At 43.1% G+C, this 24,182-nt stretch overlaps 1 protein-coding gene across 5 annotated transcripts in view; it reads left to right on the top strand.

The window, feature by feature from the left end:
• STAT3 (signal transducer and activator of transcription 3) overlaps nucleotides 1-24,182 on the top strand; it is a 408,239-nt gene that overhangs the window by 161,773 nt on the left and 222,284 nt on the right. For all 5 annotated transcript variants that reach the window (XM_069237699.1, XM_069237698.1, XM_069237700.1 and 2 more), the window contains exons 2-3: nucleotides 20,834-20,983; nucleotides 21,798-21,942. In XM_069237699.1, coding sequence (XP_069093800.1) covers nucleotides 20,856-20,983; nucleotides 21,798-21,942 — 273 coding nt within the window. In that variant the 5' untranslated portion in view covers nucleotides 20,834-20,855. The remainder of the gene's footprint in view (nucleotides 1-20,833; nucleotides 20,984-21,797; nucleotides 21,943-24,182) is intronic.

The following is a 24,182-nucleotide window of genomic DNA, read 5'->3' as shown; positions in this document are numbered from 1 at the left end:
AGAGCACTGTGCTTGCTAGTAGTTTGCAGCCTAAAAATATGACCTATAAGCTATGCACTGTAATAGGCACATTAAACCATTACGATATTTTGTGATGAAACATGTTGCCAAAGATTGTGCATAGACTTAAGCAGGTGCATTAACCACCAAAATTATCTCATGATTCTGCTACCTGGGATGCTGCTGTAAACACAGATCTGTACAGCAGATGCCTGTATCCCATACGTTAGCTTAAAAGTAGTCTGCTTTTGATCAACTGAGTAAAACTGAACAGCTTTAATATGAAATTGATTGTCCTTGTAATTTCTTTAGGCGTAGTGTGTGTATAAATAAATAAATAAATAATAAATACTGCAAAGGTCAATTGTTATTGACTCTGGTGCTGCCCATCATGACTTCGCTTGTCATGACTGCCCAGCTTCTAATCACGATGCTCATTCATACTCCATAAATGAAGAGTTCCTGAGTGTTTATCATTTCCTGCACTGTATGGGGATGGGGTGGGGCAGTCATTGTTTAGAACGCAAAGGATAAATGGATGCTTCGAGTTTTCACAAGGGAAGGGGCTTTTGAAGTGAGTGACCCTCCAAGAGGTCGGGCGTTTTGTGGTATAATTGTATGCCTAGATATTTAAAGGTAGTAGGTGCCCATTGTAGGGATCCCTTACCCAGATATATTGCTCGTTCCAGCGGCTCTTTGTGATAGAGAAACACTAAGAACTTGGAGTGATTGACTGTAAGTTCCTAAAGGACACCGACGTCATGTACAGTGAACACCGGGTAGGGATGAGGGGGGGGGGGGGAGGGGGAGAATGGCAGCCCGGTTTCGTTCCTCTAGTCGCTTGGTATATTTTGGGCATATGCTGTCTAGTCTTTACCCTGGTTGGTGTAACATATTCGGACACACCCCATTAGTTGCAGTCCAAAGCCGAAGTGTTGGCAAACCTGGAGCATGTATTCCCAGCTAAATGTGTCAAAAGCATGTTCGAGATTCAGGGAAATACATGCCGGCCGAGGCCAGGCCTGGGGAGTGTCCCTTAGTTTAGAGTAAAAACGTCTGTTTTTCAGTGACTTATTACGCCTGAGAATAAACCCATTTTGGTCCGATTTTATTAAGTCCCACATAAGGGCTCATTGGCAATTTTCTATTATTCAACTTGGGATTTTGTACTCAGAGGAGGCACGTGTAGGTTTCAGTATGGAAATAACTAGTGCTTCCCTGGTAGACTCGGGAAGGGTGCCTAGGTTGTTTGCAGCGTCATAGTTATTTCAATTTAAGGAGTAAACTGTACTCCTATGTCATGTACAATTCCATTGGCAGGCATTCTACTCTGCAGGTGCTACCCTTGGGGAGGGAGCGGATGCAGTTTCAGAACCCTTTGCTCTGACATTGGGGACTGAAGAGTCTTTATAGTTTCCAGGTACTTTGGGCATTAGCTGTTTTGTTCAGGAACCGACTGAGTTGTTCATCTGAAAAGCCCTCCCCACCCTCATATAAGGAGGCACAGTATGTCCAGAACAAGGAGTTGATCTAACTCTGGGTGCAAACTACTACACCATTAAAAGTGTACCTTTCTTATGATCACCTGCTCATCTACAACAACAAAATCAGAGCTTGCAATAGTTTGTATCACATGTATTTATGAGAAGTTAAGCAAAAAACACACACATTGAAGTATAGTTAATAATGCCCCCAAATTTCACTACAGCATTCTAATTTATTCTCAATATTTAGAGCTTAAATATATATATAAAAGACCACGGACCACGGGCTGGACAGGAAGATTGAAAAATGTTGTTTTAAAGGCCTGGTGGTAAAGTTAAGCTATGGTCCATATTCAGAAACAGATAGCACTGCTGTACTGTCTGGAGTTTTGAGTGGAAGTAATATTTGGTTTACATTTGCAAATCTCCCGTTGTAGACTTTCCGTCAGTAATCGCCATTGTGTGCAGGTAGTGTCTGCTACCTTCACTGGTCTTGGCGATCTAGGCTTGTGTACTCCGAGCCCCATCACGGATGGCTCACAGCTATGACCCTACGTAGATGTGCCACATTATAGTAGGTTTCCTGTGGATCCTCGGGTCTGTTTGGGCATCCAGGTTGGTCTGTTGCAGCCTCCAACACCCCACCCCACACATTGTAGCCCCCCCTCTCAGTCATTAGTTACCTAGTTATGTTCATATTTATTGTCCACATAAATCTTGATTGTATATAAAGATCTGTTTAAAAAAAATAGTGCTTGGTTTTCATGATGCTGTAACTTTTAGGCTAATTTGCAAAAATGAATAAAACATTACTTCGCAGTAAGGAGGCAAAAGTGTCTCTCTCTTTTGCTACCTCTGTTTCTCTCTTACGTTCTCTTAGTCTCTAGTCTCTCTGTAACTTTGCGCCCACCTTTTGGCTATGTTTCTAATTGTTTGTTTTTTCTCTTTCATCACTTAGCATTTCACTTACTCACCCATCCTCCCACCTGCTCAGTCATCCACCCACTTAGTCGCTCACTGGTTGACTCTCATTCATTAACCCTCTTGCCTGTGAAGAGAGTGACCACTGCATTGACTCCATTAGGAACGTCTGCCATGCACATTATTGTGACTGGCAGATTTAATGTTTAAATGCAGTCACACCATGTTGAGGTACTAGATCAAAGTTGAGGTTATAACAGGTTGAGACAATATGTATGGTGCAATAGCATGTATAGAGAACTCCCACTCACCCATAAATGAATTTGTATGTCCAGCTTCCAAATACATGGTCTGCCTCTCCCAGTTACTCCTTACCCATCTATAGTCCTCCATGTGCCCTGTTTATCTATTCATGAACACGCATATCCATGCAGTCAGACACCGGCATCAGTTAAACACTTTCTCCCAAAACTTCAGGGTCCCTATTACACACAGGGCACATTTTCTGTGTTTGCGCCACAGCCTGCCTTTAAACAGGTGCGCCCTATTACATTGAATGCGCAGCCCCCAGGGCAGCCGTGAGCTAGCTTTACCCTGGGTACAGCGCATTGAAGTGAAAAACGGAGCGGCTTTGAAGCAACTGCTCCATGTCTCACTTTGCAGCCCGCAACCGACCTGCACTTTTAAATATGCATAAGAGACCCCCTTGCAGACGGGAGCAGTGAGTGACTGCATTCGCTTGCAAGGGGATGTCTTTGGACCCCCTTTTTGCACCCAGAGGACTGCCATCAGGGAATGCACTGACAGTCCGCAGCAGATAATGTTAGTTGCAGTCAACTTGTGGATTCCTTACTGACATCCTTTTAAAATGTGTGTAGGGTGGCCCCTGTGTGGATTTAGCATTTGAACTAAGGGGAAGACAGCAGGGGCTTCTTGCGCTGAACCCTGCACCTTTCGTGGGGGGCACTCGTATTAAAACTCATATTTACGTAATAAAAAGCCAGTGTGACCTGCTACATAGCCTGCCTATACCGATTTGTGGCACCAAGCGCGTCTTCCCCTCCCCCGCCTCACCAGTTTCATGCTATCTGAATTACAGACCGCTCCTTGGATTGGACATCTAAGAGGGCCCTAAAGTTTTGGCCCCACAAAAGATTCTCACTTGCCTGTGTAAATCCACATCTATATTGCGTTCTTTTTAGGTCTAGGCTGGGGAGCGCGCATGCACTCTTGACATGCCGTATTTCCTCTGTGGGGTTAGACCACAACCATCGCTTTCCATTTATTGCTTCGTGTGACCTTAGAAAATCCTTGCCTTTCATTGGTTAATCGCATATACTTGTTCCTACGCTTGGGGTGTTGCTCATGCTGATGGCTACTGACACTTATGTCCTTTAACTTCTGGCTTTGTATATTGGTTTCAGTGCTTTTTTAAATGTATTTTTTTTATGCGAGTTTTACGATTTTTGATTTAGCGCCCGTCACTGCTCGCAGTTCTCAGACTTTTATTTGCATCTTTTGGATGTTGTCTGTCTGAAGCCGGCGCTGTGAATCCTGTCTTGTCTCGCCGGAGCAGTCCTATGTGAGCCGATCATTAGAGTCCCATTCATTTGACACAACCACTCACAAAAAAAGTAATATAATGCGGACGTGAACCGCTTTTAGGCATAATGTAAAGGCCCATACTGTGAGTATAATTACTAAATCTGCATTCCTATTTTTTATTTTCTTTAGCGAGCCAGACTTCGCTCTACTGCGCATGCTCCATGCAACAGCAAAGGCAATACTTGTTTTTGCTTTTTACGGCAGATTCCTGCGGATATTTCTGTTCAACTACATTATTTTCCTCCTCTTTCCTCACCACCAATGGTGAGTCAACACCCATATTGACTGTGGCCTTTGATATTATGTCACGATCCATAATCCATGGCTGCATCCTATAGGTATTTGCCAGGGAAGTTGTTTATGCTTGCACCGAATATTTTAGAGATTCGATCGGGAACCCCCTCCTGACAGCCGCCCAACAATGGCCGATGAAGGGTGAGCCGTGGGGGTGTTAGGGAACTGGAAGGTGGTGCGCTGAACGACTAATGTGTTCGCCGCCGTATCAGTCTGTTTAATGCTTTCTCTCCCACAAGCCTGCGTTACGAAGCAAAGCATCTAGTACTGTATCTCACGTAGGCACCACCCATAGAGGGACTGTTTGACGAGTTGAACTGACCGTCAAGCCAGTGGCTTTTATACCAGTTCAAGTTGGGACATGTCTATCATAACTCGGGTTTGCCATGTCTGAATGTCGGTTAAAAATGGCAAGGGATTGTTTAATGAGGTTGTCATGTTGACAGACCAGCACACAACCTTTTTCTTTTGTATAATTCCTTAGCAGTCCGTCATAAGAGTTGTTGTGCCTTACTGTATGTGCCTGTTTCATCATGGTGATTTCGTTGCTAATGTCATTTTTGTTGCTTTTGCGGAAGTATGTTTTGAAACACGACTAGTGTATTATTTGCTGCAGCCTGATAAAGGTATTTAACTGTCCGGTGGTAGAATCCCTGTGAGTTTAAGTACGTCTTTACATTGGAAGATCTGATATGCTACAGCATATGATGTACTGCTTCCTGCGACTTAGACGGGATGCACTCCTGTAGATTGCAGTTTAGGGCACTAGGTTTGTCGTACATTTTGGAACTCGGCCTTTTTCTAGGGCTAACCCATTCCCCTACAAAACTGAAAACCATTTTTTCCAGTGAGCTCTTGCCCAGCATGGTTCAAATTGTAAACAATAGCGTGCTAGTTGTCATCTGTAATGACCTTTTAAGGGAAACGTAGTGATCTATAAATGTAAGTAATGCAATTTGTTAGTTTCTGCAATGCATCAGCATATGCCCATATTTAATTAGGCTCCAGTTATCCGTGGGGAGTTAAAGAACACTTTTAGGCAAAGTCATTCTTGGACTTTTAAAAAAAAAAACTGCACTTTAATGATGGATTGCTAAACAAATCCCAGATATTTTATTTATCTTTTTGAGGCAGTAAAGGAGGCCAGTACCAAAGTGAGGCAGTAACATTGCTCCCTCAATGTTTCTACTGTTTGCAAAATGTAATTCAAACTACCTTCGTACTCTCGACACAAGATAACCTGGGGAAGAGAGGATGAGTTGCAGAAGCAGCTGGGTGTGTCCATCTCTGGACTTTGCGCATCTCAGGACTTTCTGCAACTCCCAATGTGGCCCACCACTAAGAGAGATGCATTACCTAATAGCTGAGCACCTGTCATATCTCCTGTGATTTTTCTATCTCTTCGCCCTTTTGCTCATAGTCCCTCCTGCTTCCTCTATCTCTCTCCACAACGCAAAAATCCGTGCCACATACATCTACTACACACAGCACATTTTCACATCTCATAATAGCGTGCCACGCAATTCAACTACACACACTTCCGCACCACATCATTCCACTCCATGCCACATAATTACAAACCAATAAAATAAACTCCAGACAATTCCACTCCACTCCAAATCATATAACTACACTCCACACAACACAATTCAACTCAAGATAATTACACTACACATAATTAAACTTCAACCTACACTTTACGCCACATATTTAAACTCCACATAGATCCACTCAAATCCAAGACACATAATTACACTCCACAAAAGAAATTCAACTTCTCAAACTGCCACATAATTAAATCCCATATATTACTCCACACCATGCCACATAACTCTACACATTTTAAACACAATTCTGGACCACACAGCATAATTACACTCCACATAATACCACCCAGCGCCACATATTTACACACCACATAATTATACTGTACTCAATACAACATAAATACACCTTGTAGGAAAGTACTCTCTTCCTGGCATGGTTACCTCCACCTTTTGCCTGTTGTCAATATGTTTTTGACTGTGTTCACTGTGACCCTGATAACCAGGACCCCAGTGATTGTGCTCTCTCCCTTTGGAAATGGGTGTTTCATTGCTTGAGAGGGGTAGTCTCCCCAAGCCACTGATATGTTTCAGAAGGCACATTTGATGCCCTCCTTGCACAAACCAATCTGCATCAGTTCAGGGACATCCAACCCCTACTCTGGTGCGAAACTGGACAATGGAAAGGGGAGTGACGCTTCCCTGTCCATCACCAACCCAGGGATGGTGCCCAGAGCTCCTCCAGAGGGATAATTGATTCTGCCATCTTGAATCCAAGGTGGACAGAGGCCTCTGGCAGCATCTGAGTGGCAAGGTCAGGAAGATGACGTCAGAGACCCCTCCTGATAGGTGGTCACCTGGCTAGGTGACCAATCCTCCTTCCGGGTCTCCCTCTTGGGTAGATCCTCACATTCGATGGGCAGGAGTCCTCTGCACTGTTTACTTCTGGGCCACTGGTACCGCAACTGAACACCACAGGAACCTACAATCTGCAGCAACGAAGACGACTTTGCCCTGCAACATTGTTTCTCCAGCTCCTTCCAGCAACTGCAACATTTCCCTGGCTTTGGATCCTCTGAGAGCAGCAAGTCTTCAGCCTGCACAAGAAGGAATCTCCCTTGGAGTGAAAGTCACTCCCCTGCATCCGCAGACACCAACAGCAATGTTGGCCGGCCATGTGGCTCTCCTCTCATCCTTTGCTGCGTGAATCCTGCATCACGGGTGGTGGTCTGGAGTGGTCACCTTGGTCCTCTCTGCCAGCTGTCCAACTTTGGTGAAGGTAAGCCCTTGCCTTCCCACGTAGGACAGTACCCCTGTGCACTGGGTCTCTTCCAGCTACCAAGGCCTGTTGGCATCTCCTCCAAGGGATCGTCTGGCTCCATGCAGCCCCAACCTCCAGCACTCTTCCCTGCGACGTATAGCCTGTGTGTGCTTCTTCTGCAGCGTGTGACCCTTCCCCAGTTGTGCTGCGTGGGCTCCTCTGCGACTCCTTGGTCCTCTTCCAGTGGGTCTTCTGTTGGTGCTGCCTCATCTTCTGTGGACTCTCTGCATTGCCGAGGGTCCCTTGGGACTTCCCTCCATGGGTTGAGTCCCCTTGGAGCTTGCTGGTACCCGGCAGCTCCACTTTTTTTCTACTGCGACTCTTGCGTTTGCCAAGGCTTGTTGGTATCTTTTCCACGCCACAGACAGACTGCATTCTTCCATCCAGTGTGGGACGTCAACTACATCCTCTAGGAACTCTTCACCGGCTCCAGGGCTGCATTGCTGACGGTCTTTGTCCTACCATTGACCAAATCCTCAACCCACAGACTGGTGGGTAGTGGCTCCTGCTGCCATCTGACACTTCCATGAGTTCTGCACTGGGTCGCCTTCTCTTTCAGGTCTTCCTTCTTCAGGATCTACTGCTGTTTTTTTGCAGTCTTGTCTGGATGGTGCATTATTGTTCTTCTCAGTCCTTTTGGTTGTTTGGGGAAACATCAGTAACTTGCTCCTTTCTTTCTGGTTGCTGGGGTGCACTGTGGTACTTTCCTTTTGGGGTTGCAAGTTCCTCCAGCTCAACTCCACAGATTCCACTTAACTGGGTGGGGGTCCTGCGTTTGCATTCCATTTTTTTTTTAGTATATGGTTTGGGCTTCCCCTAGGGTCACTGTTGTCTATAGCTATTGTGCTGTTTTCTATTACTTTTTATGCCTGTTTCTGATTACTAGTGTACATATTTAGTGTGTTTACTTACCTCCTATTAGAGGGTTACCTACCTAGTACTTTTTGGTGATTGTGTCACTAAAATAAAGTACCTTTATTTTTGTAACACTGGGTGGTTCTTTTCTGTTTGTAGGTGCTGTGTGACTATAGTGGTATTGCATGAGTTTTGCATGTCTCCTAAATGAGCCTTGGCTGCTCATCCACACCTACTTCTAGAGAGCCTGGCTTCACTAATATTCTTTTATAGGCCTATACTTCATTAATAGGGGAACCCTGGACCAGGTATAAGGTGTAAGTACCATAGGTAAGCACAACACACCAGGCAGTCTTTTCACACAAACTCTAGTTAATTGCACTCTGTGCCACATACAAGCAGTCCACATAAATACACTCCACACCATAACACATTATTCCAATACCCATAATTTCGCACAATGCCACACAGTTCACTCCACATAATTCAACTCCGCACATTTCCAAAACACAGAACATAATTCCACATCAAACCACATATTTCAACTACACACCATAAATCCACAACATACATCTAATACACATCACACAATTCCACATCATGCTGCAAAATTTAATAGCACACTGCAGAATTCAACTCCACAACATGCCAGTCCACAACACTATTCCACATAATTAACTACATAACACACATTCTCACTCCACATAATTACAGTACACGTAATACCGCTCAGTTACTAGACATATATTTGTACAGCACACTATGCCACATATTTCTACTACGCAACTCCACATCATTCCACGCCACACAATTCCACAACAAACAATTCCAATACAACCCATCTCTCCCAACATACCCACTGCTACTCTCATCTCTCCTTCAGACTCCCACTCTCATCTTGCACTACCCCCCTCATCTATCCCTCAGTCTCACTATTGTTTCTCTGTACTGCCTCCTCAGATATGCTACCTTCCTGTACCTCACACAGTGCACTGGTCCACCCCTTCCTTTCCCCCTCAAGGTGCCCACCCCCTGCTTTCCCCTTCTTTACGCACTCTTTCTGCTCCTCTATCTGGAGTTCATTCACCACTTCATGCACAAATTACTTATCTTTCTCTCCCTGTCTTCCTCTCTAACTATTCACTGCAGCTCTCATCCCTGTCTATTCACGTGTACAAAATTCCACTACACAAATACCCTACACTGCACACAAATCCACCACACACAATTCCACAACTAACAATTCCAGTCCAGCACACATAGTTCCACTCCACCCCACATACATCCAATCCACTCCAAACCAGAACACATGGGTAAAAGACGTTGTCATTTACAAGGCCAGTAGCTCTAACTCTCACAAATGCGAGGCCTCTTGCATTGCAAATGCTTGTTAGCTTTTGGAGGGAAACAGATGTGGCTTGTAGCATTCTAGTCCACCGACTGATTGCATGCTCTTGTCCATATTTAGTCTAGTTGGCAGTTGCATTTTCAGCCCTCAGGAAGGTTGGACTTTGATAAAATGAGATTTCCTATCAAATGCTCAACTTGGTTCCAGGACTCGACCTACCAAGTGTTGTTATATAGCAGGCAGACTAACTGTATCTTTTTCACTGATTGAAGACGTGGGGTGTTGCCAAATTACATGTCCTTGACGTGGCGTTCACTGTCTGTAGTCGTTATGCTAATGCTTTTGTACTGCAGTGTCTGCATTATTTTAAGGTGGATTATTTTAAGGTGGCATTATGTACGTATGGCCCTGTGGGACCTGGCCCTTTTTACAGGGTCATCCCCAAGCTTTTTGCCTTCGTCCTCCCATTTTTTCTGACCCTGTTTGTTGACGTTGGGACTCTGGGCACTTTACCACTGTTGATCAGTGCTAAAGTGCATGTGCTTTCCCTTCTAAATTTGGTATGATTGACTTACACCTGATTGGCACATTTAAGTTTCCTGTAAGCCCCTTGTACAGGGGTATCCCTATACCCAGGGCCTATAAATGAAATAGTACTAGTGGGCTTGCAGCGCAGCTTGTGCCACCTACAGAAGTAGCCTCTCAAACCTGTCTCGGGCCTGCTGTCACAGGGCCTGCATGGGCAGTTTACTGCGACAGGGACCTGGCATCTAAATTTACTTGCCAGGCCTGGAACTTCCCTTTTTACTACATATAAGTCACCCTAAGGTAGGCCCTAGCTAGCTCTGTGGGCAGGGTGCTGTGTATGTAAAAGGTAGGACATATTGTGTTTATTTACTACCTGTCCTGGTAGTGACAAACAGCCTATCTAATTACTCACTACTGTGAGAGCTGCCTCTCTCATAGGATTGCATTGGAAATGCCCTAACATACGTCTAAGTAGTATTATCAAATCTATGTGGGGTAGTGGAGGCATGTTTGGTATGGTTGTAATATAGTGAGAAAGGCTGCTTACTGGTGTAGGTGGATTTTTTATTACCATTATAGAAATGCCACATTTAGAAAGTGAGCATTTCTCTGTACTTATGACTCTGGTGTTTTGCAGCTTGACTCCAAACCACGTCTGGGGCAGATTGACAGCTGGGCTTTGTGAATGTGTTTCGGACAGCCTTCGGACACAGGGAGGGTGGAGGTGTCAGAGGTGCATCTGCATATGGAATGGTCTTTCTGTGCTGAGAGAGGGAAAGACTGGGTACATCTGCATTTCTAAAGGCTGTGCCCTGACCTCACACAAAGGGCTTGTTCAACCCCCCCCCCACTGATTTCTGGTGCCTGTGCTGGAGGAGAGAGGGGACACTCCTAGAACCAGTTAGTCCCCGTTTTGTAGAGACTGCGCAAAATGAGTATAATTATAGGGGATTTTCCCCATATTTTGAAGACTCTGATCGACTAGACACCAGATGCTGCTGGAGGGACTTGTCGGGGACCACCTTGGCACTGCTTTGTTGATAGACTGACCTGTTACTTGCTGGGTAACAAGAGGGAATGCCACTGCTTTTCTTCAGGACCCTTGTGCTAACCTGCTTGCTGGCCCTGCAGCTGTGTTCCCCTCCCCCAACCTCCACTGGCCAGGAGATTCACTAGTGCTGTTTCCCCCTCAGGGGCAGAGCAGGGCACGAGTGCATTGCATCTGACAGGACTGCTCCAGTGAGTGGCAAGTGCTGAATGGATAGCAGCACATGAAAAAGCACTTCTCCTCAACCTGACTGTGGAGCGTGGTATTAGGACAGCACATCGTCTTTATTGTATGGTGCAGCACGTGAGGAGCGCTGCACCTAACGTGACAACAGCGTGTGAAGAGCACTGAATCTGAGTTATTCTTTTGCCCTGAGCGCTTTATTTCTTTGTGGACTACCCTCGGTGCAAGGGAGTGCCCTCTGTTGGGGAGCCTTGATTTTTCGTTTCCCTCGCAGGACGGGACGGAGTCCTCAATGGAGGACCCGTCCTGCTGAGGACAATTTACCCTATTAGAAGCCCAGGAGTGATGAGCCCTGTACTCTTCTGGTGACAGATGTGGTTACGTGCTGCATCTTGTTGTACCCCAGGATTGATGTAAGGCATGTCTCTTCTGACAAGAGCACAGCTACTATTTCAGGGACAGTAAGATATGCACACTAACGTTTTGTTTGTGACATATGCAAGGGATGAGGCTATCTCTCTTGCCATTCATGATCTCTTGGCATCCACAACAACGTATCTACTATGAGATGTATGAGATGGGAATGTTTCACTTCTATGTACATACATGACTGTATCGGGGCATCTATGATAATGGGTTTATTATCACACGTACACTTTTGGTAATAATGACAAACTGACCACTGCTTGTGTTGCAGGATACCAGTCATCAGTCATCTGTAAGCCCACCTGACTACTGCTTATTTCTCGCAGAGTACTAGTAACTTGTGTAATGTTCTGACAACTGCTTCTGTAGTAGGTTATTGCTGATTACTGATACAGGTTGTGTTTGGCCTAAGGATGTTTTTTGTAATACATTTTATTTTGATATAACTTGTTGTTCTTCCTTTTGTGGTGTATTTGGGTCACTAGTGTGTGTGTGTTGTGCAAACGCTTTACACATGACCTCTGGGATATAACTTGTTGTTTTTCTTTTTGTGGTGTGTTTATTGTGTCACTAGTGGGGGGGGCGTGTGTGTGTGTGTGTGTGTTGGGCAAACCCTTTACACGTGACCTCTGGGATATGCCTGGCTTCTCGTGCCAAGCCACCAAGGGGGCGAGCAGGGGTTATCTTGGGTGTGTAACTCCCCTGCCCTGGCTAGAGTAGGTGGGTTATGCCTGGTTTAGGTACCTACCCTAGCTAAGAAGTGTGCACACAGAATGAGAAGAGGAAGGACAAAGCAGGGGGAGAGAATAAAGGAGAAAATTATCAAATTTCACCTCAGAGAATGGATAAAATCTGGAGTGGAATGCTTTGAGTTTACATTTTGCAGCAAGAATGCAAGTTGTCATGGGGAAAAATATTTACTACTACTGGTACTTGGGCTTCAAAGCTAAGTTTCAAGCAGTATGTGCCTAAATCTTATTTTAAGATTATTAACTAATCCACCACCAAGTGTCCTAATTGTGTCTTCCTTACAGCACGAGTAACAGGCTAGTTAGATATTGAATTCCATGTAAAAAGTTGCAGGACAAAACCTATCTAGATAAAAACGCAGAAAGAAATGGCCCTGGGCACTGCCAGTTCAAGCTGTTTTAGTACTTATTGCCTGATGGATGCTGGACAGCTTCACCTTTCAGCTGTTTCTGGGTGCTCCACTTCTGTAAGATTAATAAAAATTCAGTATTTTATTTGTTGCATTCAGTCACCGGAGGACCTATGAGTCCAAAACATAAAATTTAAAATGGAGGAGCAACGTTAGTAAGCAAAGATTGTGAAAAGAGGAGATATCAAACAGATTAAAATATTGTTTGGCATCATGTGGGTTTGAATTAACTAAAAATGAGCATTAAATTTAAAGTTGTTCCTACCCGGGGCCATAAAATAAATCTTACCAGGGCTCCAAAAACCCTTAAAATCGTAAAGATGACTCTGTGATGGGAGCATCACAACTGCATGGAAAGCAAAGCATTATGTGATGCCAGAACAGTGCAAAATTGAGGTGTGTAAGTATCTGAATAACCAAACATAACACCTGTAGTTATGCATTATTTCACAGTTTCCATTGGAAGAGCATTTTTTGTTTTGCTAATAACTTTGGTGCTGATTGACGATGGATCTTCAAGAAACATTCCAAGAAAAGTTCATCCACCTCTGCTTCTTACTGGAAACATTTGGATGATCCATCAAGCAGGGGCCAAGGAGATTGTGCTTTTTGTGATTTGGTGTAAATCTGTTGAGCCTTTTTCGAGAAATTAGGGTTCAAAATATAGTGATATTTAGATAGTTGGTCCCACCGAAGACCTGCAGCATTCCTGCTGTACCTCAGGTTTAATAAAATTAATTTAAACATTTAAAAATGCTGATTTTCTGAGAGGGACGAGCAGGCTGATTGGCTGGCAGAACAGAAATATTTAGGCCTCTTTTTCAGGACTCTGTCTCTGTGTCCTTAGTTAATTAAAATAAAAATATATATGGGTCAGGTTAGGGGTATCCTAACCCAAGGCACTTGTAGGGAAGAGGGAGTCTTAAGGGAAAATAAATAAATAAAAAATGTTTGCCCACAGGTTTTGTGGGACTGAGGTAGACTTTCTTTGTGGTACTGTGGTACTCTCACGGGAGCCATGGTGCTGTGCTGCAAGACTGAGTTAGCATGAACAAGTGAAGCTTGTGTGCCACTGCAGGTCATCTGTAATACCATGGGAGTACTGCAGTACCAAAAAAACGTTGAGTGAGTATCTGTGGACAGTTGCCTCAAGTGCTTTGGTTGGCTGCTTGCGGGTGGTTGGGTGCAGCAGGGTCTGGCCATAGGCAAAACCCCTGCTGCGCACGGCTAGAGGCCATGCATGGCTGTAGGTTGGCCGCCTACGGAAAGTTGCATATAAGGCATGGCGTACACTGCGCGTAGCAGGGGATTTGGCACCCTGTGGGTGGTTTCATGCAGGGCTTGTCTGCAAGTTAGGTCCAACGGCCAAACTTAAACTGCACATTGCCTAAAGCTATGCTCAGTTAGGGAGCTTGGTCAGTCTGATTTTTTTTTTTTAAACTAGAAATATAATGAAAAAAAAACAATGGTTAAAGTGATGTTGGAGTTAGGTATGGTAGTAAGGTTTTATTTTACGATTTTTAAAAAAAACCTCAAATTCACTGGAAAAAAAACAAAAACTAAAGTTAGAGTCAAGTCTTTTAATGTAAAAACTAAGGGTTAATAACCAAAAACCTCTTAAATTCACAAGTTATAATTTACTGACCTAATTGACAGGTGTGCTTTCACCATGCCCTGCTTATGACCTCACATATTATGTCACTCATGACATGAAAAGTTATTCTGAACTTTAACGGGTGGAACATTTCTTGCCAGCTAGCGCCACCAACCAGAATATTGCATTAAGCCACTGTGTCCAATTAGTCTGTTCCAGCCCCCATTACTTTGTACAAGTTTGACTTTAAACATTGCTTCTTATCTATATTTGCCCTGCCTTACATTGGTATTAGAGTTTTTGTAAGTACTGAAGTTGTTGTATCTAGTTTTTGTTAGTTAGCGAGCGCAGCGTAGAGCAGGGACATAGGTTGTATGCCCATGTGTGCCGCACTCCTTGTTGACGTAGGTTACTTATCAGAAGGTACGCATGTCCTTCGAAGCACTAGAGCAGCTCTTTTAGAGTACTCTGTGCTGCTGTAGTCTGTACAGAGTAGCACCGTATGTAGGACACAATTAAGGGACATATAAACACTGAATACCCAATAGGTGAAACACATTGACTTGCTCGCAAGAAGAGCATGTAACGTGTCTGTTTTCGGTGATCTCAGATTTTGTTGTACTCGCGCCATTTGTGAAAAGCTTTTACATTATGTTGAAATCTGAACTAAAGTTTTTGAATAAATGCATCCTACACTATGCATCCAACTGGGACTTTGACGTAAACTAGACAGGAAAGTGACATTTTTTATTTACACTGGTAGTTTTTTTCAAGCAAAATATGTGTCCTCACAATTACTTGCCCTTGAGCCAATAGCATAAATACTCAGCATTCTTTGCACGACAGGCAGAAGCTTTTACAACCCCTCATCACTGCTGTAGAAGATATTTCGGTTTCTGTGCAGGTTTTCACATCAGAAACAACTTGACCCTCAGGTTATCGCTTACGTTATTTTAATTTAGCCCCTTGGAAATGTGTTGTTATTGAATTGATTTCACCCATCTTTGGTTCTTGGCGTGGGCATTTTAATTTATGATGTATTCATTCTTTGCAGTTATTCACCAGGCCTGCTATATTTCTAACACAAAGCTGATGATTATAAGCCGTAATTTTCAGTGATGTGTAAATGTAATAGCCCAGTGGTTACCAACCTTTTGACTTGTGTGACCCCCACTTTATCATTACTTGAACCCGGGGACCCCACTGAATCATTATTGGAATCCGGGGACCCCCCCACCCATTAAGTTATTACTGAAAGCTGGGGACCTAATCTATTAATGTTATTTAATTTTCTAAGCAGTCGTGGACCCCCTGAGGAGGCTTCGCAGCCCCCCTGAGGAGGCTTCGCGGACCCCCAGGAGTCCCCGGACCATAGGTTGGGAACCACTGTAATAGCCTATCTGCTTGTGCAGCAGAATCAAGCGCGTAATTAAATAAAGTGCCTTGATCGATATCAACAGGTAATACTGCCTATTAAAAGTTACTTTCTTTCCGCCTAACGACTTCTTGGGGGCGGAGTCTGTGTTGGATCAAGGATTGGCAGTCTGAGATGACTTTTTTGGATGATTTAAAAAGCCCCAGCACTGAATAGTTTTTTTTATTTTTTATTTGCACACCATGTTACGACTGCGTGGAGCAAACCTGCAATTAAACCCGTGCATGCGCCCCTTCCCTCCCAGCTGGTTTGGGTTCCTGCTTCACCGGCATGGCAGACCAGAGACTGCTCTTTTCTGAACTATGCTGTCCTGCGGCGTGAAGACCCCTGGGATCGTGTGTCCTCCCACGCACTTGAGCTTCCCCGGTTTAGCATCAGTCCGCCATTTCCTGTCTTCTCCCTGGCAGCCTGCCCCGACCCTGCTCTTGCATTTAATTTTAATTCCCCTTCCTTTGGATTTTTGCTGTCGCCGACTGTTCATTTTATATTTTAAACAACATTATCGATGTTTCTGTCACGGCCTTTGGATTTAATTCTTGCATTATGTATCTAATGAACATCCACCCAGTTACAATATTTAGTGTCGTGGCTGCAGGGAAAGTCCATAGAATCAAATGAACTACGCTGTGTGTATTTCAACAGAGAAGGGCCAGTCCTAACAAATTTACATATACAGTATTCATCTTATAGTGCATAAGGACACGTAACGTTCTGCTAAGAACAGAAAAGCAGAGGAGGTAGGAAAGGGTGCAGTTCAGTGCAGCATGTGGTGATTGCCCTTTTATACTATTGCCATCATCATGGTACTGCAAAGTCGGGTGCACAACTCTAGGTTTCTTAAAGTTAAGCAATGACAACTGCATTTGCTACACACGTTTTCCAGGGCCCAGAGTGTCTGCTTTTGAAAGGTGACCTTCCCTCCAGTCAGCCATGCACATCTCGGGCGTCCAATTTAAACTTAATTCAGGGAGGCCTAAAATGTAAAGACTAATCAGTATTGACAAACATGGCTAGTAACAGTATAGGTTGTTAATCCAGTTTAGTTTCTACTTTACACAGGCATACTAAAAGAGTCTAAAGATATTGTCAGTGTCTTTAACACAATTGAACAACAAGCATTTGGAATGCAACGGGTCTCGCATTTCTTCGAGTTAGTTATTAGCAGCTGTAAACTTCCAACCGGACTTTTCTTGCCTCATTAAATGGAAAAAACTGCGCTCTCGCTCTGCAACAGTTCACTCGTAGTGAAACCTATCAGAAAAAGTGCAATTATCTATGTAACTGGCAAAAGTGCAATTAACTATGTAACATGGTCGATGTCATGCAAAGCGCTCGACTTCTGCCAAGTGAGATTGTGCTGCGAAAATAGATAAAAAGTAGTCCAGAAACGGGATGGAAAACAGCGAGCCTCGTATGCTTTCAGTACTTGGTCGCTGCGCTCCAGGAGGGCTAACCACCGGAAAAGGCATGCCGTATGCATACCTTCCACTAATGAAAGCAAGCAGATTTTAAAAGGCAAGCCCACGAACCAATGAGACACTGACGTGACCTGGGCAGGGCTCTGAGCCCTTTTCCCACTACTACAGCGTAGCGCAGGCTCAACCCTAAAAAATGAACTGATGTGAAGGGAGGCGGACGGACCGAAGAGCCATCCGTTGCAGCTGGTAATTCCTGTGCGACCTGAACGTTTGAATCTTTGCTACGTCTGATCGCTCTTAGACTAGTTGGTACTTGAACTGCAGAATGTAGTCTAAAAAAGTGAAAACCTCACTTGAGTTTAACATGCACCTGTATATCTGTGACTGAATATGATCAGTCAAATGAGCTCTGGAACAGGAACCACAGTAATTTACTGTCACCTAGCTTGTGCCTGCCTTTCTATTACATTTGCAGAATACCAATCTATGCAATAAGTTGACACCTTATTGAAGTTGTGGATCTTGTTTCATTCCCAAACCTGTATGTTTGACAACTAGTTAAAGTACACTTTTTCCAACTTACTGTCCATAGAATGATCCCCAGCTGCATTCCTGTTGCTATTGCATATATTGCAATGGCATTGAGGATCTGTATTTTAATGTCATGAGAGAAGGGTGAGTGAGTGAGTATTGCCGACAGTGCGGGAGGAGGTTTCTATTTTACCATAAACTGAATTTCTTAATGAAACATAGGGTAAAGTGGGGGTATGCTTGATTTGTAATTCTCAAAGCTAAGGCTGTGTTCAGAGGATCTTCTTCCGTATGTGGCTAGAGAGTCACCTATAGCTGAAAATGAACATCCAGTTTTTTCGGACATGAAATGTTTTCTGTTGCTGTTGGAGCTTCTTTTTAAAAAATCTCCATTTTAATATTATTTTTTCTTTTTGTAAGCACATGACTGTCCTTTATTAGATCTTGCCTAGACAGTGCATGTGTTGCACGATGTTTTGTTTACACTTAAGTAGACTTGCAACCTGCCCACAGCATAAAGTTAGTAGTTTTCGTTGTCCTTCTTATTTCCAATATTTAGCCTGCTTAGTTCCTGCTGGCTTCCTTTCCTGTCTTGTGTTAGCTCCTCCCCAGAGCATGGACCAAGTAAATGTGTTCTTCCTTGTCTTTGTTCTTCTTTGTCTTCTTGCAAAACACTGGACGTGCAATGTGCTTTCCTACTTTTAACACCGGGTGAAAACAACATAAATAAGAAGCCGTGTATCACTATCTGCCATCTCTAGTGATGCTTTAGTTACTTACACCCACAGCTGTAGTAGCCGGCTCCACTCTACTTTATGCTACTCCACACTATCCACTCCATGCCATTCCACAGTACTCCACTCTGCTCGATGCCACTCTGCTCTATTTGACTTCATTCTACGGCATTTAACACCACTCTAATCTATACCACTCTACTTTACGCCACCATACTTCATTCCACCCTACTCTGTGCACTCTACGCCACTGTACTCTACACCTGTCCATGGCACTTCACTCTATGCCATTCAGCTCTACGCCACTCCACACCACTCAAATGCTCCACTCTACTCCATGCTACTCTACTCCACCCCACTCTATACTACGCCACTCTACTCCGCTCTATGCCAATTCACTCTTCGTCACCCTGTACCACCCTGCTCTCTGCCACTCCACTCTAAACCACTCCAGTTCATGTAACTCTACTGTTTGCCACTGTACTCCACTCCACACAGTGCCACTCTATGGCACTCTACCCTGTTCCACACACTTCTCCACCCCACTTTATGCCTCTCTACTCTACACCATTCTACTCTGCTGTACGAGATGGCTAAAAGACATTGGCAAAGCCACTAGCTCTCACTTAAACGACCTATTTGCTTTGCCAATGCTAACTGTTATCTGCATTCAATCTTGAAGGCAGAAATGACATCTGAGGAGAACTGTAAGTATGATCTGCAAGTTACATTTAAAGCATTAGAGGGGGGTAAAGTAAAAGGATGCATTTTCCTTGTCAAAAGCAAATGTCTCCCACTGTCATCTCCTGTCAGTCCTGCCTCCTCGCACCCTTTCAGCAGGTTTTGTACTTTGATCCTCTACCTCCTGCCCCTAGACAAGTAATTGGAAATCCTGTTCCTGCAGCAGTTGACATGTATTTCCACCCACATTAGTAAATATGGATGTACTACTCTTTGGTAGTTTGACTAGGATTACTCCTGACCTCCTACAAGCATTACTACTGGTCCTACTGCTACTTCCAATACTATAGTCATGATTGATGTTGGGACTTATATTGATACCTTACTGATCCTATGCTACCGTCAGTCCTACAAGCTTACCTTTAATTCCACTTATACTACACCTCCTGGTGCTGCCACCAGTACTATGATTACTACTCCCAGTGCTCCCTACTAATACGATTTGTACCCTTACTGCTCATCATTCTATAAATAATTCTGTAGTGATAGCCCTATCACAGCATATACACGTTTTTACTCTTGCAAGTACTTCTGCTGTTACTGCAACTAAAGTTGGTTCTACTGCTAGGGCTGCTTCTCATGCTACCACTGGTACTGGTTCTGATACTAAAAGTAGCATTCTTACCTGTGAGCTGAACGTAAATGAAAATGGTGGTAGGTGAAGCACAGTATTGAGTTAAAGTGTGGGTTCTAAAGAAAATGGAAGATAGGATCACATTTTGCTTATGCGTTCTGGTACATATAATAATCTGCTTCTGACATACCATGTTTTAAGGTATGCAGCTTTACGTTTTTTCAGAGATTTAGGGGGGTTACTGGTTATCCTTTCTTTGGCTAGGAAGTGCCAGAGCTTAGACCTTAACTGTCTGGGCAGACACAAATGATCTCCCCCTGTTGGCTTTTTTTGGATGAGGGGATGGTCCAGAGCAGGGCCATCCTGGAGATATGATCATCCAAAATGTAAGTCATTTGGCCTGCCATGTCCAAGAGAGATCCTGTGAAGCTTTTGATATGTTATTTATCCCACCTTTGCTACATCCTTTCCAATTCAAAGTGACTGTCCTTCCTGCTTCATCAATGAATTTCCCGAAAAGCTCTTAGTTGACAATGTAAGACTTGGCAGCAGGATGCCCCTTAAGTGCTCTGAGTATACGGAATGTCCCAGACAACTGCTTTTGAGGAAGAATTCCTGCCATAAGTGCTAAGGGGTGGACCCCAGCACTCTTGTCTGCTTGACCTATGTTGCCAGCACTCTAGGAATTACCCTAGGCTGGCAATGTGACATGATGATACCTACAAGCATGTGCACTGTTCATATTCATTGTGCAAGCTAACCGAATTTCAAACCATCAATAATAGTTTGGTTGCTACAGAAAAACAACATACCACAGTCCATCTGATACTTTGCTTTGTCACTGTCTTTTGCTATTTTTCCTTATAACATAATTTTGACAAATGCAACACTGATGAAAAACACTGCCTGGTCGGTTTGCCCTGCTCTCAAATGTGATGTAAATGCTGTTTAGACCTTCACCATAAATGTCCCTTCTCTTCTCGCCCTATTAGTTTAGACGTTATTTGTCCATCACATTTTAAATGCCATGGTTTTGAGCTGGGGATTTGTGCTCAAATTGTAAAGAGGAATTTGTTTTTCTTGTTTCTAGGGGTACAGCGGAGGTTGTTACCATGGCGCAGTGGAATCAGTTGCAACAGCTTGATACCCGCTATCTGGAGCAGCTGCACCAGCTGTACAGCGATAGTTTTCCAATGGAACTGCGCCAGTTCTTGGCACCGTGGATCGAGAGTCAGGATTGGTAGGTGACAGCAATAACATTACAATATAGAATACTCTCATAGGTTATTTTTTGGTTTGATGCTCTACAACTTCAAACTGTACGAATATATAGTCAATTAAAATGCTAAAAAAGTCCACAAATCTACATATTCTCATATATAGGCTTCCAGCATATAAACGGCAGTGAGATCATCCAATATTTAGGTGCACTAGCCATGATGAAGCTGATGGTCCTTAACCCAACACCAGCATTTCATGGTATTTTACACATAGTTACCCAGCGTCCATTTGGCCATTAGTAAGACTTTGCAGCACCAATGGGATCTGGTACCCTCTCACTCTGGTTTTGAAGATTACGTCACAGTTCAGTCTGCCCTGTTTAAGAATTGTGATTTGCAACATATCATTCACCGCGGTTGTCTTGCTGTTAAATAACAGATGTTATTATTAATTGGTAGGCATCAGTGTTGATGGAGGTTTTGCCAGGACTCTTGTGTGTAATGTGTGCATTAAATGGGGGTAGTGGGTAAACATCAGTCTGTCATTATTTCATGGTAATTATTTGCAGGGGTTAAAGAAGGGAACACGTTCTTTAAAATAGCATGCCTTTCTTTTTGAAAGACCACAATTGGAACAACCCTTTTTATTCACATTCTCTTCCTGGCTTACTTATAGAATATTTCTTGAATATAAAACCAAACAAAACGACTTGGTGGTCATTCAGGTTGGTTATTCTAGTTTTCTGTGGATGAAAATGTTCCAAAGTAGAATTCAATTTCCTTTTTCCTGTCGAAACGTACTCTAAGTGTTTTAATAATGTGTTCCTGTAACAGGGCGTATGCTGCTAGCAAGGAGTCCCATGCCACCTTGGTGTTTCATAACCTCCTGGGCGAGATTGACCAGCAGTACAGCCGCTTCTTACAGGAATCCAATGTCCTCTATCAGCACAATCTCAGGAAGATCAAGCAATTCCTGCAGGTAAGAGAAATCCTCAATTTGAAACGGATTACGGTTTTATATTTAGAATGATGTTGATTCCAAGATGCATAGGTGAGATTAATCCATCATTTTTGCTCACACAGTTTAACTAGTCTATTTTAGCTGATGTCCTGACTAGAATATTTTGCAAATTTCAATGTTATGTTCTCGAGCCATACAGTGTTGTATTTTTCTGCTTTTTGATCAGCATCATTATTATTAAGTATTCTTGTATCATGGTTTGGTGAGTTGTATCTCCATGGATGCATATGTACCCTAGAAGAAATGGGCATGTATAACAGGACGATAATGGCAGTCCATTGCTGGGTGACCTGTTCCAAATACTTTTTTTTTAAGAATGCAAACTGTTGCAAAAGATTGAGACCAAATCTGAGTCAGGTGAATATTTATACAGTTCCAGGGCACTTTTAAACTAATGCTGCTACTAACTCCTGAATTGGTATATTGGGGTTTCAGTAGTGCAAGACCTAAGGAAATCTGTAACCTTCTTTATAGTCAACAAAATGTCAGAAAAGAGTAAAAGAGACGAGTGCTATTTGTCTTACAGTACAGTAGATTAATGCCTATTAGTATTGGGTGGCATCCATGATAACAGGCTTTATGGGGTGGAAAGTTAGAGGTTAGATTACTTCGTCATAGGTTATCACCATCTTGGGAATGTTGATAATAAAGTTTGCCATGTTGATTATAACTACTTTGAATCTAGACTACTAAAGGAACATTAGATCCTAATGAAGATTGAGTGTATGTGCTATACAGTATCTATTTGTGGAACACATGCATGTTTTGTGCTACCTGCTAGGAATTGATAGCTGCAAGGAGCTTACATTAATTTTAGAAATTGCCATCTATTTAGTTGTCTTCTGATGATTTAGTAAAATTGATGTCCTAGGGGAGAACAGAAGAACTTTCTGCCAGAAAAATGCTTTTTGGCCACCGGGACCATGATGAACTCAGTTGGTCTAGATGGGATCTTCCAGAGCCGAAACCACCTCATTTACCATGGCATTCTTAATACTTCAATCCTCTCACCACTGATCTTCAATCTATTTATGAAGTCCCTTGGGATTTTATTCTTGGAGAATGACATTCGTATTCACTAGTGGATGACATCTGTCAGTACCTACAGGCCTCCTAGATTTCATTTTGACCTTTTTGAAGGTCTGTCTCACCACCATCCATGCATGTATGTCCAAGACCCCCTGAAACTGAAGTCCATCTTGAAATAATCTGTTTTTCATACCAGTACCTGGGAACAACTCGTTCAAGAATGATTTTCAGAGATATACAACACAGGCACAAAACTGTGCTTCAAAGTCTCAGATTATATTCAGAATAAAGCCATCCTATCATCCGCTGACTCTGCTCTGCAAATTTAAGTCTTTTCTGCTGGATTCAATTTTCATCTTAGCCATGTTCTGTTTCATATTGCTGTCTCTGGCTTAATTTAGGGCACCCCTAGCTTATAATGCTGTCCACCTCTGGCATAACGATGGTAATTTTGTATATATTTTGGCTTTCCTCAGTTTGATTGTGGCCATCAGTGAGATTATGCTATCCATCCTGGGCAAAACAATGTTCTTGGTGGCCTATTTGGGGCATCCAAGTCATTACATGTCCACTCCTTCAAATGTTGTGGGCACTATTGCGGTCGCCATTTCTCGCATGTGATGGAAAAAATTAGCCATTAGAGGCAGAATCTGTTTGAGGCAGTTGTTCCAGGCAAGTACTTGATGAAAACGAAAAGCTGAATAAAAACTGGCATTGCATGGTGGAATATTGTTTATTTGTTTCAGAAAATATCAAGCTTGTGCTTGGAGGCTCTGGGGGCTATTTACCCGATTTCAAAAGTTTGCTTTTGACAGCAAATGTGTTTATTCTTAGAAACAGATAAGCTGGTACTCTGAGACAAACATATTTACATTTCTAAGAAAATGAAAAGCTGATAACCTAAATGATATATCCTGTTGAGCTACAGAGACTTGCTGCTGATGTTCTGTGCATGAAGGCATTTGTTGGGATGATTGTTACCTAATTGGCATTCCATATTTATAAAACAATTTATGGTGTTATTATCGTTAACCTGCCTTATTCCCCGGTGTACTTATGGATGAGGCATAGGTTGATCACTTTTGTAATGTTGCTTAATGTGTTATTTTTAGTAACTCACAGAGATTTTCGCTGATCAGAAGTAGCTCTTTTTATTGAAAAAGATTGAA

The sequence above is a fragment of the Pleurodeles waltl genome, chromosome 6, assembly GCF_031143425.1.
Source record: "Pleurodeles waltl isolate 20211129_DDA chromosome 6, aPleWal1.hap1.20221129, whole genome shotgun sequence".
Classification (NCBI taxonomy): domain Eukaryota; kingdom Metazoa; phylum Chordata; class Amphibia; order Caudata; family Salamandridae; genus Pleurodeles; species Pleurodeles waltl.
This window is presented reverse-complemented; position numbering and strand designations above follow the sequence as displayed.